Source organism: Rosa rugosa, chromosome 5 (genome assembly GCF_958449725.1).
Source record: "Rosa rugosa chromosome 5, drRosRugo1.1, whole genome shotgun sequence".
NCBI classification, from domain to species: Eukaryota; Viridiplantae; Streptophyta; class Magnoliopsida; order Rosales; family Rosaceae; genus Rosa; species Rosa rugosa.
Window position 1 is genome coordinate 15,632,549 of NC_084824.1, and position 19,289 is coordinate 15,651,837.

The window sequence follows — 19,289 nt, forward strand, 5'->3', positions numbered from 1 at the left end:
GTGTTTGGTGGGGTGGTAAGGCTTTGGTCTCATATATAAGAGGTCAGGAGTTCGAGCCCCATCAAGGGTGGGAATGGGGTGGGGTTTTTTTTTTTAAAAAAAAAAAAAAAAAAAAAAAAAAATCTTGCCTTATTTTACATAAGGCAAGATTAAGAGCTTGTCCGGTAACATTTTTAAAAATGATTTTTCAAAAACCGATTTTGAAAATGAAAACGAGAAAACAAGATTGGATTTTTGAGATCCGAAAATGTGTCCGGTAGTTTATTCTAAAAACAATTTAAAGACCTTCATATAATAGAAAAAAATATGCAAGAGCGACGTGAGAATATAGAAGAAGAGAGCACGTTCTTTTTTTCTTTGTTTTGGAAAATATATCTCCGTGTTTTCTAAAATATGAGAATGAAAAGGTGAAAACGTCTATTTGTCGTTTTCCTGTTTTACGAGTAAAATAAAAAATTATTTTCAATTTTTATTTTCTGCATTTTTGAAAACAGACCAACGAACGCATTTTCAAGCAATTTTCATTTTATAAAATGAAAAAGATGACTTGAAAACGTTACCGAACGCCACCTAATCTGGTTTTGCCTTTTTCTGCTATGTTTTAGGTAGCTTCTTTCAGCCAACATATATAAATCAAGGTAAACAAGAAAAACTCAGTTTAGACAAGTGTCTAAGCTGGCCTATATGTGGCTTCGCCCCTGCATATAACCTACTTTAAATGTGAGTGCATATAACACTTGTGTATCTCACTTTAGTCATTTTCATATATTTTTTTTTTTTGATGGACAGATATCCATCTCCTCCCAACTAACTTCTTCTAACCTAATAAGCATTAGTTTGACATAAAGTCTAACAAAATAATTGATAAAAGACTGAAACAAAAATGGAGGAAAAGTTTAAAATTGGATAACCCAAAAATCATACCATGCTATATCAATTTACATATGAACATTTATTTCTTGCAAATAAGATTAATATACAATGCATCTCAACCACGGTCCAACAACAATTAGTACTCATTCAAAGTTTGGGACTTTATATATGGACAACAAATGAATCGGAGTATTTCTTCCCAATACCATAGTTTTACATTTCTAATATTTTTGCCAGCCAAATAATGACCGGAGCAAATTTCCGTTTAGCATTTACTGTCCCTTCCCCAAATGGTCAAAAGTCAAAAACGACAGACTACAGAGAGCGAGAGAGAGGAGAAGAAAAAAAAAAGTGTATTATTATTATTATTACTATATAGACAAAAATGGATCACATTCTTGTTCTCTCTCGGTTCCAGTTGTAACGCTCCCTCCCTCGCTCTACCGGCACACCAAAAACGACAAAAGCAGCCTCACCCGATTCGATCGCCGCGATTTTGATTCGGCACTCTTCTTCTCCGATCTAAAATGTTCTTGTTCGACTGGTTCTACGGCGTCCTCGCATCTCTGGGCCTCTGGCAGAAGGAGGCCAAGATTCTCTTCCTCGGCCTCGACAATGCCGGAAAGACCACGCTGCTTCATATGTTGAAGGATGAGGTGAGTTTTTTTTTTTTTTTTTTTTTTTTTTCTATTTGGTGATGGTTTAATTGTGATTTGATTTTGTGGTTTGCAGAGACTAGTGCAGCACCAGCCGACGCAGCATCCGACGTCGGAGGAATTGAGCATTGGGAAGATTAAGTTCAAGGCTTTCGATTTGGGGGGACACCAGATCGCTCGTAGAGTCTGGAAGGATTACTATGCCAAGGTCTTCTTTTGCTTCCCTCCTTCACTATTCGATTTGTTGAACTCGTTTGTTTTCGATTTTGGATGGATCATTATAGTTTTTGAGCTGAAATGTGATCTGTTATTGCTTGCTATGAGTTTCTGCATAAAGTCTGATATGTGAATTGTGAGCTCTTGCTTTACTTGACTCTGCTGTTTTTCGTGTTGAAATGGTACAAGAGCTGTAGTTTATCGCATTTTGGAGGTGATTTTGTTCTGTATTTTGATGTATTTCTGTTGGATTTGTGAAAACTGATTGTTTCGATATTTGATGGATTGGACTTCGGAGCTGAAAACTTTAGCGTGCACCATGAGGGCATAAGATGCTGGTTTGGAATGGATTTCAGTGTAACTTTCTTCTGTATTTTGGCGTTTCTGTCTTTATTTTCCATCTTATTTGGGGCATTTGACCTTTGTTTGCATAAATTTTTACCCTACCATTGGTTTGGACTTTTATAGATGGGAAAGCCAAAAGCATGTATGAATGCTCAAATTCACTGCTTAGTGATATTGGTTTAATATGCTATCGCTAAGGCCTTTTTCCAATTCTTCTTCCTTTTGGACTCTCAATCAATCTTTGATTTGTTAAACTAGGTGTCTCAAAGTTTGATGGATTGCAACTTTCAGCTCAAGTATGATCTGCACATTGGTTGCCATGGGCTTCATGATTATACTATAATGATAGCCACCTCTAATATGTGAATCACAATTTTACACTTTTGCCTGGTGCGTTACTTATTTTGATTTAAGAACCTCTGTAGTTTATAACGGTTGCATGGAATCCAACCTAGTAACTGGTCGTTTAAACTTTCTTTATCTCTATGTTTATGTTTGAGCTTCGTTGAAGAGTTTGGGTTTGATATTCCAGTAAGGACTAACTATTCCATGTTTTGTTGATATGGAGTTAAGCATCTGACTTTTGGTTCCTTATACTCATACTTTTTCTAGCTCAACTATTAGGTTGGTGTTCGGTAGATTTAATCGATTTGTTTTAGGGTGATTGCCTTCGTTATCCCAGATAAGATTTCGTTGCATTTCTCTGATTTATGGGAAGCAGATGTTAGAGTGGAGGTTTTGTTCAGAGCATGATAATCAGTTTTCCAGGGGTTGTTACTAGTGTCTTTACATACATGATGTGCTTTCTATAGAAGGCCGCAAGGATTCATAAATGGGGCCAGGCTAGAGTTGATGGCCTATTCTCTCGTTACAGAACTGGGGTGCAAAGAAAATTGAAATATCTTTCCAAGACAATTGTTTTATAATTTTCAGAAAAGAACAAATTGTCTGGTTCAATTTGGATACCTGCACATGTATTTGGTAGTCTCTTTCCTTTCTTTCCCTAATACTTTTCATGAGTTTTTTCTTTCTTCTTCTTCTTTTTTTGGTGTGTGTGTAATTTGTGTTAAAGTAACTTTTAGACCTACTCCATGCTTCCTAGTGGATTAGTCGCTCATAGAGAAAAGTGCAAAAGAGAAGACTTTCTTAAGAGGTTGCTTCATAAGATTTTATTGGTTAAAGTAGAGGACCTCTTCATAAGGATTAAGTGCTGTGTAATTACCAATTTTCCTCCTTTTTGAGTGTCTTCATTACTCTAGGTGGAGTCTATACCGACTGATTTTCTGATTGCATAAGCGTTTTTTCCAGCAAGAAGATCTACTTGGTATGAAGTCCTGTGGTTGTGTTAAGTTCATGTATCTTGTTTGTTCTGTGGCCTCTGTGGTCCATATTGTTCGCATCAGTTCTTGTTTATAATTTTAGATTTCTGGGTAGTATCATGCCAAAGTAAGTAAATGCTGCATATTTACTGGTTTGGCTGTTGTGAACAGGTGGATGCAGTAGTTTACTTGGTTGATGCATATGATAAAGATCGGTTTGCAGAGTCAAAGAAGGAGCTGGATGCACTCCTTTCAGATGAAAGCCTGGCAACTGTTCCATTTCTTGTTCTGGGCAACAAGATTGACATCCCCTATGCTGCTTCAGAAGATGAGCTGCGCTATCATCTGGGACTGAGCAATTTCACAACTGGCAAGGGAAAAGTGAATCTTGCTGATTCTAGTGTTCGGCCCCTTGAGGTCTTCATGTGCAGTATCGTGCGCAAGATGGGGTATGGAGATGGCTTCAAATGGGTCTCCCAATATATCAAATAGAAAGTAGAGTAAGTAGGGAGATAACATTTTGGTTCAGTATTTGTGTGGTATTTTCCCTGCCAATTTGTAGTGTCTGACCACAATTATAATGGAAGAGGAATTTGTTGTTTGATTTTGATCACAATTGAAGGATTGACAACTATCATAGTATGTGATTTGTTTTGCAATGTTCATCTCAGAAATTTGTTATTCTAGAACACAGTGGAGTGTGCTTATTTTTCTGATAAATTCTCTTTCAATGATTGCTTTCGGATTCTGAATAGTTTCATGTTCTTTCTATTTTGCAGTTTTTGTTTAGAAATCAGTTTTTCCTTCTCATGACGCAGTAGATTGTTGTCTTTCTATTGGCATGCAGAACTTATGATCTCTCTTCCATTCTATCCCAAATTTCCAATGGCACATACATTTGATGAGCATGCTCCATGTTCTCAATTGTACTTCTTTTTTTATTATTATAATTTTTTATCTAGTAGTTGGTGTGTCAAATTTTTTATGTACAGTGGTGTTTACTTTATCAGTAACTTACTAAATAAATTATGTTCAATCATCTGTGGATTTACATCTTGAGGGTGTTTGAATTCAACCTAAAAATAATTTTATCCGCAATTGAATTTACACTCAACGGTGGTTGAGCATAGTTTTTTTTTGTCAGTTCCTGATCAGGTGAACATGCTTGTTTCATATATAGTGGTGTTCATCTGATCAGTAACTGACTAAATGATATTAGCTAAACTAGACAATCCCTCTTTAAATTATGTGCATGAATAGTTTGATCAAATATGTACACCAACGTAACCTAAATCCTTTTTCAAGGTCTAAACCATAACCTAAATCCAAATTTAACAATCAACAGAAAGTGTAGATCTGTTTTGCTACAATGATTCCGTGGAGACTATTATTATCCACATCCATGTCGTCTAATGTGTGGGATTGAACCACCAAATCCATCTCGGTATCTAACTATATAGAAATTTAACCGAGTACAAATTAAAATGTAGTCTATTGACAAATATGAGCATGAATCGAGTTTGTTTAGGTCATAATTAATTAATTATAAATATTTTTCAACTATCAACTTAACAGACACGAATTAATAAAATTCCAACTTTAAATTAGGCGGGCCGTCATAGTGTGGTGTAGGTGTCGACCATCACGGCGTTTATGACGGCCCCCCAATTCGACACCTGTACATCTAAGGACGCCAGTTTTCTAATTCGATGGCTAGCAAGTAGCAACGTAGCACACAAAGACACAAAGCTAATGACGCGTACCAGCCACTGAAATTCCTCCACGTAGGATCCCCACTCTTCCAACCTGCAATTCCCCGTCACCCCTCCCTCTCCACCGGCTCCACGTCAGCAAACTGTTCCTCCCCAAACCCCTTACACTCTACCTGCCAAACCAGTCTCCCACTCCAGCTTCCCCTGTATATAAATCCCCAGAAAATCTTTCAAAATTTCAACCCGTAAAGGATTCTCCGTCATTTTCTTTCAGACTTGAAATTGAAATTGAAATTGAAATTGAATTTCTCACAGAGAAGGAGAAGAAGAAGAAGAATGTTTATGGTGGATTGGTTCTACGGTGTTCTGGCATCCCTAGGACTGTGGCAGAAGGAAGCTAAGATCTTGTTCTTGGGGCTCGATAATGCCGGGAAGACCACCTTGCTTCACATGCTCAAAGATGAGGTAGTCCTTCTTCTTCTTTCTCCTTTTTGTTTTGGTTTGAATTTTGTGAAACGACTTCGTTTCGGCTTTGGATTGAAGTTAGGGTTTGCTTGATTGATTTGCAGAGATTAGTTCAGCACCAACCGACTCAGTACCCGACCTCCGAGGAGTTGAGTATAGGGAAGATTAAGTTCAAGGCTTTTGATTTGGGTGGCCATCAGATCGCTCGCAGAGTCTGGAAGGATTATTACGCCAAGGTTTTTTAATTTTACTTAAAAAAAAACTAGTCTAAATTTCAATTTTTTGTTGCTTCTGATTTGGTAATTTAGTGTTTGATTTGATTCGTGCTTTGAAATAGTGGCTGCTTGTTGTAGATATCTGATAAACTATGAAAATTTTAGAATTCATGGATTATGGGTTTGTGTAAATGTAATGGATTGGAATACTAGAGGATTCTATAGATTCGAGTTTTCGTTGGTGATAGCTACTTGATGAATATTCAATCCCAACTATGGTTTTGTAGTCATATTCATGGTTGTGACATATTAGTGAACTTCGTGTTATTTAATTGCTAGTGCTTGAATTTTGTAGTTAATGGTTGCAGTCAAGCATTTGGTTGATGTGCTTTTAATAATGTAAATGTATAGTTATTGCTAAATTGATTATGGAACGTCAGCGTCCAAACCTAGAACAACTTTCTTTTTTTTTTTGTTCTTTTTTTTTTTTTTTGAAACGGGGCTTGGTCAAGATATATGCTTTATTTGTCTTTATGCTCATCACATGACTGATGGATATATGTGGTTTTTGGGTTGTGTAGGTAGATGCTGTTGTCTACCTGGTTGATGCTTTTGACAAGGAGAGATTTGCAGAGTCTAAGAAGGAGCTCGACGCTCTTCTCTCCGATGAGTCACTGGCCACTGTCCCGTTTCTTATCTTGGGAAACAAGATTGACATACCCTATGCTGCCTCAGAGGATGAGCTGCGTTATCATATGGGCCTGACCAACTTCACAACTGGGAAGGGGAAGGTCAATCTGGCGGATTCCAATGTCCGTCCACTGGAGGTGTTTATGTGCAGTATTGTCCGCAAGATGGGCTATGGCGAAGGATTCAAGTGGGTTTCTCAATACATCAAGTAGGCAAATGAATGGACAAGCAGCTGTGCTGCAGAGAATTGAGATGGTAGTTTTCCTACCACTGATACACTCTTCAGTAATTCAATGTTTTGCTATTTCTAAGCTATGTGCTCATGTAAAGGATAGGTTACCTTAATGTAGCTTTATGCTCTTCAATTTTAGGGTGCTTTTTCCTTCTTCTTTTTTGGGTTCAGGTTGCATAAGTTGTGCTAGTGAGAAGTTAGTTTGCTCACTTATGTAATTTGCAGTATTAGATTGTATACTCTACCTCATGACTTTGTTGTCTTATGCAATGGAAAATATGAATTCTACGTGGGAAGTTGTTAGTGTCTATTTGAGAAAGCGCACCTGGTTTTAAAATTCTCCAGTTGTCCCTCCTGACCTTAATTCCCATAACATCCATTTCCAGATGTGGTAAGCTTGAATTGAAGATTGAAATCTCTGTGAGTCAACTTGAATAGTATGAGTTGGCTTAGCCAAGTGCTGTATCCTTAACCTTTTTGTGTTGGGTATAGAGGTGAGCACTTCTGTAAACTAGGACTTGAGCAACCTCCAAGGGCATAAAGAGTGACCCACTTCTCATTGGGTTTCAATGCGCTAATGCAGATCCTTCATTATGCATTAGAACTTCTGGTAAATACCAAAGTCCATCTACGAATGCTCAAGACATTCTCACGAGGCAGTAATGCAGCAGAGTAACCCTGGTATAACTCCATGTCTTCCTTACCATCAAGTCAAGTTGTTAAAGCTAGTACACATAGCAGTCATTGATTCTGTGTTACGAAAAATTCAGTTAGCTGTGCAATTAGTTAGTTGTCATGCAGAAACCTTTATATATATATATATCCACAATCCACTTCAGATACACAATCACATAGCCTCTACTTTCCCGTCCTTTTTTCTGCACCATTTATCTTTATCTTCTATAATTGTTCATCTCATAGCTGATTACAACAATTGACGCTCAAATTTGACAAACATAACCACAATACCAAAAGCTTGATTATTTCCATCTGTGTTAATCATACTCGTACATATTTTGCTGTAACTTGGTTTTATACAGTTATATGTTAGACTTGAGCATGAACTCAATGGTAAGCACAATAAGAAAAATAAGCCAAGCTTAAACAATGATAAGTTGGCTCGTAAAACTAGCGTATCATTAGGAACTTGCGTATCTTAAAAGAGAATTTTAAACAGCAAACAGTGATTCGAAAAGTTGGGAGATTTGGTTTGTTACTGATAAGCTGCCTATCAATAGGCTCGGAATTGGGCGTCTCTTTCCTTTCCTAATCAAACTGAAAAGTTAGTATCTTTCCTAAATTATCCAACATTCCTACTTAAAGAGGAAATAACTTAGTAGAATGCTCCTGATGGTCAAATGAAACTTTTACCCATCCATAGATATATCTTAGATCTAACTCATCCAAGTCAAGATTTTACTGAAAAAGCGAAAAATTGTGGCCAGTGGGTAGGTATGCATTGCAAAGGTGAAAGCAGTATAAAAATAGTGGAGGTTCGGAGAGCGCAGAAAAGACTGTTAAAGTTTCTGGTCAGGATGATTACGCCATCATGTCATCTTGCTCAAATCAGCCCATATGAATAGTGCTTTTGAGCATGCATGAAATCAATCCCAACTCAATTCTCAGGGTTTTTCTCTTATGTTTGCCCACATAACTTGGTCGATTTTGGGGCAGGTTAAGGGTCATCCTGTTTATTAATCATTCACTTTTTCCTAGGCCCGCCATACCGGCTAAACTAAAGATGCTACGGTTGTTTCAAAGATACACCAGATAGACAATCAGAGATACAATGGCTGCCCAAGGTTTGAATGCTTCACCTCGATCTCTCTCTTATTTTCCTCTTCTGGGATTGGTGGTAACATTAACTACTTCGGAGTACTTCTTTTAGGATAATGGAGAGATACTTTCTTAGTTTGTTTAAGTTCCTTGCTATATAATCCTTTCGTGTTTGAGATTTTCTTTTTTGTATTGACTGAGTAAACTTGTCCCAGATACTGAAAGCTAAATGGCTTTTGCTTCTGAGTATTCTCATGGTGCTAATGAATGGAGCCATTGCCAGCGGCCAGAGATCATGAAGTAGTCTGCCCAATCTCCTCGGCAGTGATATTGTATTAGACTTAGAAGTTAGAATGTTGGAAGTTGCTGCGCTGAGAGGGCATATATTCTACTTAATAGGCGCATGAGGCTCCTAGATAATAAGGGGCAACAACAGTATCGAGTCCTTAAATTTGTTTCTGTACTAAGCCAGATGCTCTTTTAAAGATTGTGACATGTATTTGATGAGTTCAATCTCACTCTCAGTGTGCATTGTTTTCCCTTTCTAAGTTTATTTCCTGATTTCCTGAATGCTACATCAGTCTTAAATTTCACAGAAGGGTGACCTTACAACAAATGTCAACAAAAAGTATATAGGTTGGAGTTAAAGCTAAACAAGTACTACACTAGATATCTGGGTGAAGTGAGAAGCAGGACTTGATTGTTATTGGTATAGCTTCGTATAAAGATCGAAGTCAATCTGGAGGCAATTGAAGATTTCTTATATGTCATTATGTCAAACTTTTTATCAAAGGCTTTCAGCCTTTCACAAAAACACAGTGATCACAAGGTGGAAGAGTACGTAGGTGCTAAACGCAAACTGATCCCCAGGTGGGGACTAGTATTACTGATTTGATTGGATACTGATCAGAGATAGAGAAAGATAACTGCATTGATTGAAAATATTATCCACAATTTTCTTGAGCTAGAAAATAATCTATACCAACAACCTAAATAAAATTTTATCAAAAAAGAAAACAGAAATAGCATTAAAAATTGAACATATCCAACTTGTTATTGGTTTCTTGCGTCTCAAGGTGTTTAGTATCCTAGTCGAACAAGTCTATTGGTCAACCTTCAATTGGTTTTGTATAAACTCTCTTTGTATTCACAAACTCTTCAAATTTCTATCAGACTTCCGAGAACTTTAATTCTTGTCGATCAATCCTCGCGTATACTCTTAGGTTTTGAGCTTGTTGATCCATACCAGCTCCCAAATAAACATGTTTCTTGTGGATTGGTTCTATGGAATTCTTGAATCGTTGGGGCTATGGCATAAAGACGCTAGGATCTGTTTCTTAGGTCTTGATAATGCTGGAAAGACCACTTTGCTTCACATGCTCAGATTTGGGGTACGTACTTCTTCTCTCTATCTTCATCAATCTCTAGTTTTCTGGGTCTTTTCTTTTGTTCTGTTCTGAATTGTTCTCTCTATTTTCATATCGATCATGTTGGGTTTTGAAGTTAGGCTTGTTCACTTGCAGAGCTTGAAGCAAAGCGAACCAACTCAGCAACCAACCTCGGATGATTTTTCAATAGGGAGTGTCCACTTCACTGCCTTTGATTTGGGTGGGCATCAGACCGCTCGCAGAGTCTGGAAGGATTACTATGCCCAGGTTTGTAAATTTACTCGAATATTAGTTGTTGCATATTATACTTTGAATTAATGTGCATGTGTTCATATATAGATATTAATTCTTCTTTCATCTCTCTGTTTAGCTGGATGCTGTAGTCTACGTAATTGATGCTTATGACAGGGAAAGATTTGCAGAGTCGAGAAGGGAGCTCGATTCTCTTCTCTCTGAAGAGTCTCTGGCAACAGTGCCGTTTCTTATATTGGGAAACAAGGTCGACTTGCCTTATGCTGCCTCAGAGGAGGAGCTGCGTGCTTCTCTCGGCCTGACCAACTTCACAACTGGCAAGGGTAAGGTCAAGATGTACCATTCCAATGTCCGCCCCATGGAGGTGTTCATGTGCAGCATTGCCCGCAAGATGGGTTATGGAGAAGGATTCAAGTGGCTTGCTCAGTATATCGAGTAGGCAAAAGTATAACAAGCATAGGAAGTATTCAACCTAGGAGCGTAGGGGATCATCTAAAGTTAACAGGTCGTCTTATATTCAAACCTAATGTTATGTTCTAGATAGAGTAGTAGTGTTCGTTCAAATGTTCCGTATCTATGTATTGTTATCCATATTGCAGAACTAAGAAATCTCTAGTCTGACCAATCCATCTCTCTTCGTATTGTAATGTAAAGGAGATCAAAGTGTAGGGTGATGAAGCAACAGCCTGACTCCGTAATATTAAAAACAAGAACAGTACTAACATTACCAAGAACATTGAAAACCAAGAACCAGTATTAAAGTACTGACCCTGTAATGAACTGTGACCGACCAAACAATTTTAAGACCGTCTGAAAGGGTCAAAATACTCGAAGCTAAACATCCTAGCATTTACAACATGTACATGCTACACATAGTACAGAACTCCAACACAGATGTTATCATTTGCTTCAAAACTTCTTCAACTATCCACGCATGTTATTGTCAGGGTCGAAAATATCTTCATATTCCAGCTGCAGAAGATAAAAATTTGTTTGGTTAATATATCTTTAGGATAGTAAAAAAGGTCCAACTAAATCACTCACCTTTGCTTCAGTATGAGCCAACTTCATCCTACTATATTCTTGCTGTGCTTTTTTGGAGCGGAACATGGCCTGAACCCGCACAATGGATCTCTCAACACGCTCTTCAGCTTGTTTTCGGCTGTTTCGATAGAAGTCCTCTTCTGTATCACTTTCCTGCTTCTCATCTCCATCAGCTTCAATGGGATCAACCTGAAGCCCCCGAAGCCCTTTTCTCTTTAAGCGCCACCGCAGAACAGCTTTCTCAAGCACTCCGACTCCCCATAGAATTTTGCGGTACTGCTTCCGCGTTTGGAAGGCTCGAAAAGCAGCCTGCACAAAAAGAAAATTGCAATCAACAATTTTTTCCTACACTTCAAGGATATATGTTTCGTTCACAGGTCAGACAACAGATTATGACACCAAAAATTAGAGGGAGGGGGGGGGGGGGGGGGGTGAAATTTAGTTGCAAGTTCAATATTCTAACCATGTCTATAAAACAACTACTATACTCGATGGAAGTTGCAGTTTAACCAATTAAATATTATGTAACCTTGTGGTTCAGACTAGCTGTGTTAGCTTGCAATGTGCCAGCAAGGTAGGGGAAGAGGGCTTACTTGAATTTTGACAGCTTGACGGCGCATATTAAGGAACTCTTGACGTATCTTCCATGTACGGAACCTATATTGAATACGGACAGCAGCTGCCATCTTTTTTCGTGTATCATAGTGGCGAAATGCATGTTGAATCTTCAATGCTGCAATTATACTGCGTGCTTCATCCTCAGGAATGTAAGATTCAACTGCTTTAGTCTTTAATTTTAGTGCGTTTTCCCTGAAGGCAGCTTGTATTCGTGCTGCTGCATCAGCAGCTGTCCTATAGGCTGTTAAAGTATCCTTCAGATACAGGTCTTCCTCACTGAGATTCTCAGAGTGCTCATAACAGTTTGTGTTAGTTTGGAGGGAACCACTAACATTTCCAGCTATACTCATGTCCTCAAATTGTCTTAGCAAAGCCTTTTCTGAAAGATAAGCTGCTAAGCCATCATAACCCTTCATAAATGCAAGATCAGCAGCAGTGCAACCACCAGGGTTTTCTGAAGTGGGATCTGTGACCAAGTTTGGCTTTGCCCCTGCAGATAATAGAACTGCAACCATTTTCTCCCTGCAAAACGAGTGTTTTAGAATTATCAGACGTAAAAGATATACTTCGAATCTCATCACAGAATGCATGCAAGATCATGATATTTGCACATAAACTATCTTCAATTGCGTGTATTTCAAACAACACGCACAAATTCAGTAAGGCCAGGATAAGTATTGTTGGCATAAAGCCAAGATAAGACAACAACAAAAGAAAGAAAGAATAAAGCATACCTTCCATGATATGCTGCCCAATGAAGGGCTGTCCATCCACGTCTATCACGAAAGTCTAATGACAAGCCAGACCATGAAAACAATCGAACAGCCCAGGTATAATCTAGAATAGCACATAAGTGGATTACTCCTTGACCATGACCATCATATTCTTTGGTTTTAGAGCTGTCAAGAACTTTCTCCAACAGCCAATCTTTTAGTCTGTTCTTCAAAATAAGTTCAAACAAACTATCCTTTGCCAGTGGTAAAGGAGTATTGTTGACTTCAATTGACTTGATCAAATATTGCCAGCTATTTGATATGTGAGAAGTTCTATGGGAAAACTTCTTGGCTTCTTTGAGGGTATGTGGTGATACTTTACTAGATGCAATGTTCAAGCTTTTAGATGATGAGAAAAGCAAATGAGCAAGCCGCATCTGTAATTGGAACTCTTCCGATTTGTTCTCTCCTGAAGGAACTACTAAGTTACTCATTACAGGAGATCGATATTCAAAATTTTGTACTTGGCTGATGGGTTTATGACCATCAAGACTAATGAAAAGGTTCACACATCTGGGCACATGTGGTGGTATGAAACATCGATATACCCCAACCTGAACAATTTCAGCAGGAATACATACATCGCCACAGATACAAAGTAGATTGGACTTCGCAAGATCCAAAAACTCTTGATGAAAGAAGCCAGTGATCAGAATCTGCAAAAAGAATAGTTAGAGGCCAGGCAATTGATACTGAATACAATCTGATTTCTCAACTATCTAAAAGGTGTGCAAAGTTTAAGTATTTAGTTTATTTTGTTTTAAATTGCTTCGATGTTTTAATATTCTGTTGTGTCACTGTTGAAGTGTCAAAAGAATCCTCTATGCTTGATACTGTTATGTTTTTAATATTTCTGTTCTGCCACTTCCATTCTTCAATATAAGTTATTGTCTACCCCACTTAGGGTTACTGAGATTTCAGTATAAGAGCTCATTAACGGCCATGAAACCTATGCCAGTTGAACTCATTTGTTATTATAGGAAAAACAAAAGGTACATCAATAGCACAATGACCACCATGCAATATGGGGTATAAAACAGAGGGAATACCTTTGTTTTCTCATTTGAGAAAGCCCATGCAGGTGAAACATCGGTTATGATAAATATTTGCTCAGGAACAGAAGATTGAATATGTTCCATTGCTGGAGAAGCAAATGAACTCTGAGAAGCTGGAAATGAGGATTCAAGCACTGGGTCATCCACTGAACCCAGAGAGTTGGTCATAATCTGGTTTATCCACCTCCCAAAACTGTCCTGACTACGCAATCCATCATTACCCAAAATGTCCGAGGAATCACAGGGGCCCTTGACAACAGAATCCATTCTCTGTGCATTTGAATTCACCTCACCCTCCAGTGTCTGAACATAATTACTGTCTGGAAGATTGAAATGAATGTTTCCTGTCCTCACACTTGGATCGAGTAAATTGCCAAAAGAAGAAACTTCAGCTGGTAAACCACTGGTTCCCTGCAAAGGCAGTTCATTAGAGTGGCTAAAGCACAATTTACAAGACTATCAAAACCAATGCACAGACAAACACACCTATATATGGAGGCAATCAGATGAGGCCTAAATTTAGAAGTTGCATCTCAACCATCATATCTGATCTGGTGATTATATTTGCAACCCCTTAAATTAGGTCCTTATTAGATCACCACTGTCTATGGGGGGATGTAGACTTGTGTGTGTGTGTGTGTGTGTGTGGCTAGAGAGAGAGAGACAGAGAGAGAGAGAGAGAGTTTTGTTGTTAGAACTTAGATGGTCAATTAGTAATAAATCAGCCAACCATAATTATTGATTGGTCTTCACTGAGACTATCTGAAAAATATTACTATATATGATATTAATCCAGATTATGAAATAGATTCATCACTCAAAGTAGAAAAACTTCACTATCACAAACATGGAAAATATATAGCTGATTTTATTTTTCAACAAGTCGGAGAATAAAAATACAAGATTTATACCATAAAAATGGCAGGTAATAACAGGTATCTCATTGTGGAGAAATGGTGCTTTATGTAAAAGACTTGCGGCAAACGGATGAAAGACATAAGAAGAAGAAAAAAAACACATTTAGAAATTGAATGTCAGAACTTACACCACTTATGGCGCCATTTCCCACAAGTTGATTCTGCTGGTCAAAGCCTGAAACTTTGTCTGGTACCCAGAACCCCCACCAAAAGAAAAAAAGAAGAGAGAATAATCGTTAATGCTTTCCTCATTCTGGTTCTAGCAAAAACTATTATCTAGTCACTTACCTCCTTTGGAATCATATGTAACCAAAAGTTCATCCCATTCAAGTGTATTGATATCATGGAGCCTTTGTTCATGATTATTAACATTCAAACCAATACCAGGCTCTGTTAATCATCAAAGAATCAAGGGTAAAAATCTTGTAGTATCCCATTTTCAAGAATAAAAATAGGAAAATAAGTAACAATCTTTACTATACTAGAAAAACAAATTATAATAGTGAAGTGCTGAAAAGGTAAATTTATTTCTTCTAACTTGCTACTCGAAATTCCATTAATGGTTTGCTGAAATAAAACAGAGTAACAATTCCAAAACAAAAATACTATGCAAGTCAACTTGCAGAAAATTCATCTATAGTCACCTAAAAGTTCATTTGCACCACCATAATATGAATTGTTAGCCCCGGAGTCAAGTTCTTCTGATAGACGCCAAGGAGCAGATGGGTCTGAGACAGAACTAGAATTTGAATTGGAATTCACAGGTGTGGCTGGAGAACCCTGCAACTGTATTATAAACCAACAACACCCAATATAAGGTCAGAAGCTAGCTGATTACTGAAAAGAATGGCACAAAGCATTTATTTTAGAGATTGCTAGGTTCTGCCACTTATGCATGAAGGTGTACCACGTTCTCACTTTTTTATCATTAAAAAAGTAAAAAATAAAAATAAAAGACAGGCATCTCCTATGGCAATTTGTCAGAAGCATTAGTCCATAAAGTTCCTTACTGGAATGGATGAAACTCTTGCTAGTGTACAGTGTCTAAAAAAGTTATAATAAACTGCTTATGTTACGATTAAGTTAATTGTTTTAAAACAAGTGTAAACTCAAAATTGCTAAAAAATAAGAAAATAGTAGAGTTAATTATTCATGCCCTGATTAAATTTCTCAAAACTTTGTTCATCTAGAAGTATCAATGAAAGTAAAGAATAGTTGATGAGCTAAAACAACCACCTCTTGAGTTTCACGGTAATGAACAAGGACTATGTGTTCTAGACTCCTGCAATAAGATTAACAACAAAACTGTTGGTCAGAATACTGTATGAGAGAGAGAGAGAGAGAGAGAGAGCTGACTTTTAAAGAGAAAATGGTACAAAATTTAATAATGAATCCATGAAAAGTGTAATTATTACATACTTATCAAGCAGCCAATAACACCTCCGGACAAAGGTTGGGCTATCCTCGCCATGGGCATAGTATACATGAATCCTTTCTTCATTACCAACCTGAACCATAAAAAGAAATGACAAAAATATGTAGAAGTTATATACAACAATAATCATTCTGTGGAAAACTAAGCTACGTTTCTCGAGATTCTGATACTGTGTCATTCAATACTTATAGGATAAAAAAGCAACTACCAGCAACAAACACCTTTTCCTTACACAGTGTCACTGTGTCAGTCTATCACTTTTGCCTCTCAAGTCTCAATCAAAAAGACCACATGGGAAACAATCAAGATGGTGCAACAGATTAACTAGTAAAACAATAGTTGCAGTAACTTAAATATCCAGAGATATGAAGGATGGTGCAAAAGAATTTCAACCAAGCTTTGATCAATGCAAGTGCGGAGTCAATAAAATCTGTTGCATTTTTGAAGCATGGTGTCCTTTTTGGAAAATTCCATGAATAATTAATCGACTTTGATGGGAATATTCAAGTTATTCAGGGCCATCTGTTTTATTAAGTTAGAAGCAATTAGTATTCTATGAATTATAACTCTAGCAAAGAACAAACACAGGAGAAGTTTATTGTTGTCATGACGAACCTAAGAAAACAAGGCTAGAGCTGCAGGTAAAACACTACCAATACCAAAAAAATATGTTCTTTTTTATTTTGGATACCCAGAAATCCACCAAACCCTTCAAGGACCCAGGATCGAAACGGGGGCCTCCTACCCAACCCTGCAATTTTTAGGAGGCAGGAACTCTGGCAAATAGCCAGGTAGGTACAATGACGGGATCCAAACTCCAGACCACATGGGAGCAAACCATGGGCCTGATGAATACTACTAACCCCTAGATGGTAATTCCAAAAGATATGTTGATGGCACGAATGAGGAGAAAAGGCAAAATAAAGAAAAAACTCACTTTCAAGTGTTCATGAGCTTCTTTGACTGTCTTCCCATCTTTTTTCTTTTTCCAGTTATGACCATCTTTCCTGAAGTTTCTAAGCATCTTACGGTCAAACAATACAATGGTGCCACCTGTTACATTAAAAAAATAGCAAACAACAGCTTCAGTATTACATGATTTTCTGTCAAAGTTAACACCGGAAGAAGTAGATTGTGCACGCAAAGTTGCCACAAGAAATTTGTTTCTCTCTTACTAATTGATATAACTTCAACTCATGATAATGATTGTGTATTGACCAATAAAAGTGCCACATCTGCCTGCCCTCAATGCAAATCTAAATACTTATAAATGCATTTCATCTCAAGATATACATGTAGATGGTGTACTAATAATTCACCCAGCTTCACCACAGAGAGTTGATACTTTTAATCATACTTAAAATAAAAAAAATAAAATAAAAAGGCACTTGGATTTGAACTAATCTGTTGAAACATTTTCAAGGAGATATGGGAAGGCTACTACTAACATAGTTGTAAGTTTCATCATGATGAATGAATGATATTAGGAGGCGTTGGTCAAATATCAGAATGAATTTGGGGTTGGAAACTGGAACACTATAGTTAACCATAAAATATAACCAGGGTACAACTAAATGTAACAGAAACTTTACTTTGGGGCAAGTTCACTGGCTTGACATGGATGGTGAAATACTTGTAATTATAGAGTATTGCATGAATTTCGTTTGGGCGGAGCCATCGTCCTTTGGCTTCCTCCATAATAGTGTCAACATCCAAATCTGTGCACAGAACAAGAAACCGATTACAAGAAAAAAAAGCCACAGAACTTACACCCTGATTCATAATGTAATCAATATCATCATAAGAAGCCATGAATTCTGATAAAGAATCCTAACACATAGTTAGCGCTGCAACAAGAACCAATAGAGGCATGCAAAAAAAACACAAGAATTCAAAACACCCAAAACCAACTCTAATCAAGTCATCAGAACAGCATCACCATAATATCTTATCTATCACATTCTACCAACACGATACACCTTTCCTACCTACACAACTAATTTTTTATAGCATCCATACAAACGAATTTCACTGAAGGCACTTCAAAATCCAATCTTCCTTGCTCTTGCTTCCATTTGAACACTTAAAAAAAAAAAAAAAAAAATCACTAAAGTAAAACCGATCATCCATCACTGAAACCAATCATTTTCCAAAATATAATACCAAATTCCACACACGCACAGAACAAAGTACCAATCTTTATTCTTCAAAAGAAAAAGACTTCCATCCGTACCTTGCATTGTATGAAATCCATGAATCTCAGAACCCACGAGCGGTTTGTCCATCTCCTCAAAAGTTCAAAACTTTTCCCAGCGATTCTCTCACTCAAACCCCAAACCCATAAACACCTTCACCCAAAATCCAAACTTTATATATGGGCATGAATCATATTTCATATTGGAAAAGATCGCAATCAAATACAGACATCAAAGGGGTTCTGAAACTAGAAATTACCTGATGAAAAACGGAGGTTTAGATAGAGAAACTGAGAGAGAGAGAGAGAGCTCTGACAGTGTAGCCTCAACACCTCTATGATTGTCCACCAAACGAAGCCAGGGAAATGACTCAAATGAGTAGGAGCTTGACTCAATAAACAATTGCAAAGGAGAAGTCTTGAATTTTACCGACCAATAAAGGCCGAGACTTTTTGCCTTTTGCTTATTTTAACATCTTATTATGTTATTAAATAGAGGGGCGATGTTCACGACAGGGCAGATCGGGTTGGTCAACGCCGAGGCTCCGTGCTCTCTACCGCGTCACAGGATATCAATCCTACGGTTTCGGATAATGACCGTCCGATGTGGCGGATAATAACCTATCAGTGTGTCTCTGAAACACGTGTGTATGTGGTCCGAAACAACAAATGTTCATATGGCGTTACTTTGTGTTGTATTGAATTCTCGAGTGGTTTTATTCAGACTTCCTAAATTGTTATATGAACCTCTTAATTTTTTGGTAATTTATAAAATCTTATTATACCCTTTATATAAAAATAAAACAGTGAATCCTTTGCTGAGAAGATATAGAGAGAGGGGAATGGGCAAAGGAGAGGGGACGTAGATATGTTTGAGTCTTTAATTAATAAGATACATGGAAGTATGGCTGTCAATTCCGACACGACCCGATAACAAGACTCGAAACCCACACGAAATCAAGCGAGTTGAACCCACACGATTAAAAAGCGGGTCAACCCGTTATGACCCATTTAAATGTTTAATAAACTCGTCAACACGAAGTGAACTCGTATAACCCGATTATGTTGTACTTCTTCTTGAAATTTTGGACGTTGGGAGTATTTGATTTCAGGA

The 19,289-nt window shown here is 37.5% G+C and overlaps 4 protein-coding genes across 7 annotated transcripts; 3 read left to right on the forward strand and 1 right to left on the reverse strand.

The window, feature by feature from the left end:
* Positions 1-1,259: 1,259 nt before the first annotated feature.
* LOC133708522 (GTP-binding protein SAR1A-like) lies at positions 1,260-4,163 on the forward strand. Of its 2 annotated transcripts, XM_062133985.1 has the most exons (5): positions 1,260-1,529; positions 1,606-1,737; positions 2,349-2,431; positions 2,462-2,480; positions 3,581-4,163. In XM_062133985.1, the coding sequence occupies exons 1-5, from the start codon at positions 1,401-1,403 to the stop codon at positions 3,899-3,901; spliced, it is 684 nt and encodes a 227-aa protein (XP_061989969.1). In that variant the 5' UTR covers positions 1,260-1,400; the 3' UTR covers positions 3,902-4,163. The 2 variants fall into 2 exon arrangements, with proteins under 2 accessions (XP_061989969.1, XP_061989970.1); XM_062133986.1 differs by lacking the exons at positions 2,349-2,431; positions 2,462-2,480 and having other exon boundaries at positions 1,261-1,529.
* Positions 4,164-5,315: 1,152 nt separating this feature from the next.
* Positions 5,316-7,019, forward strand: LOC133708523 (GTP-binding protein SAR1A). Its single transcript, XM_062133987.1, has 3 exons — positions 5,316-5,586; positions 5,691-5,822; positions 6,383-7,019. Exons 1-3 carry the CDS (start codon positions 5,458-5,460, stop codon positions 6,701-6,703), a joined length of 582 nt encoding a protein of 193 aa, XP_061989971.1. The 5' UTR covers positions 5,316-5,457; the 3' UTR covers positions 6,704-7,019.
* Positions 7,020-9,725: 2,706 nt separating this feature from the next.
* On the forward strand, positions 9,726-10,677 carry LOC133708307 (GTP-binding protein SAR1A-like). The gene is made up of 3 exons (XM_062133780.1): positions 9,726-9,890; positions 10,023-10,154; positions 10,258-10,677. Exons 1-3 carry the CDS (start codon positions 9,762-9,764, stop codon positions 10,576-10,578), a joined length of 582 nt encoding a protein of 193 aa, XP_061989764.1. The 5' UTR covers positions 9,726-9,761; the 3' UTR covers positions 10,579-10,677.
* Positions 10,678-10,813: 136 nt separating this feature from the next.
* Positions 10,814-18,643, reverse strand: LOC133708306 (calmodulin-binding transcription activator 5). Of its 3 annotated transcripts, XM_062133779.1 has the most exons (15): positions 18,436-18,643; positions 18,215-18,329; positions 17,574-17,699; positions 16,919-17,034; positions 15,966-16,054; positions 15,783-15,828; positions 15,191-15,332; positions 14,835-14,936; positions 14,675-14,733; positions 13,782-14,040; positions 13,624-13,715; positions 12,536-13,230; positions 11,777-12,323; positions 11,184-11,492; positions 10,814-11,111 (listed from the first exon to the last, which is right to left on the reverse strand). In XM_062133779.1, exons 2-15 carry the CDS (start codon positions 18,264-18,266, stop codon positions 11,064-11,066), a joined length of 2,682 nt encoding a protein of 893 aa, XP_061989763.1. In that variant the 5' UTR covers positions 18,267-18,329; positions 18,436-18,643; the 3' UTR covers positions 10,814-11,063. The 3 variants fall into 3 exon arrangements, with proteins under 3 accessions (XP_061989763.1, XP_061989761.1, XP_061989762.1); XM_062133777.1 differs by having other exon boundaries at positions 13,624-14,040; XM_062133778.1 differs by having other exon boundaries at positions 13,624-14,040; positions 18,215-18,317; positions 18,434-18,643.
* Between the last annotated feature and the right edge of the window lie 646 nt (positions 18,644-19,289).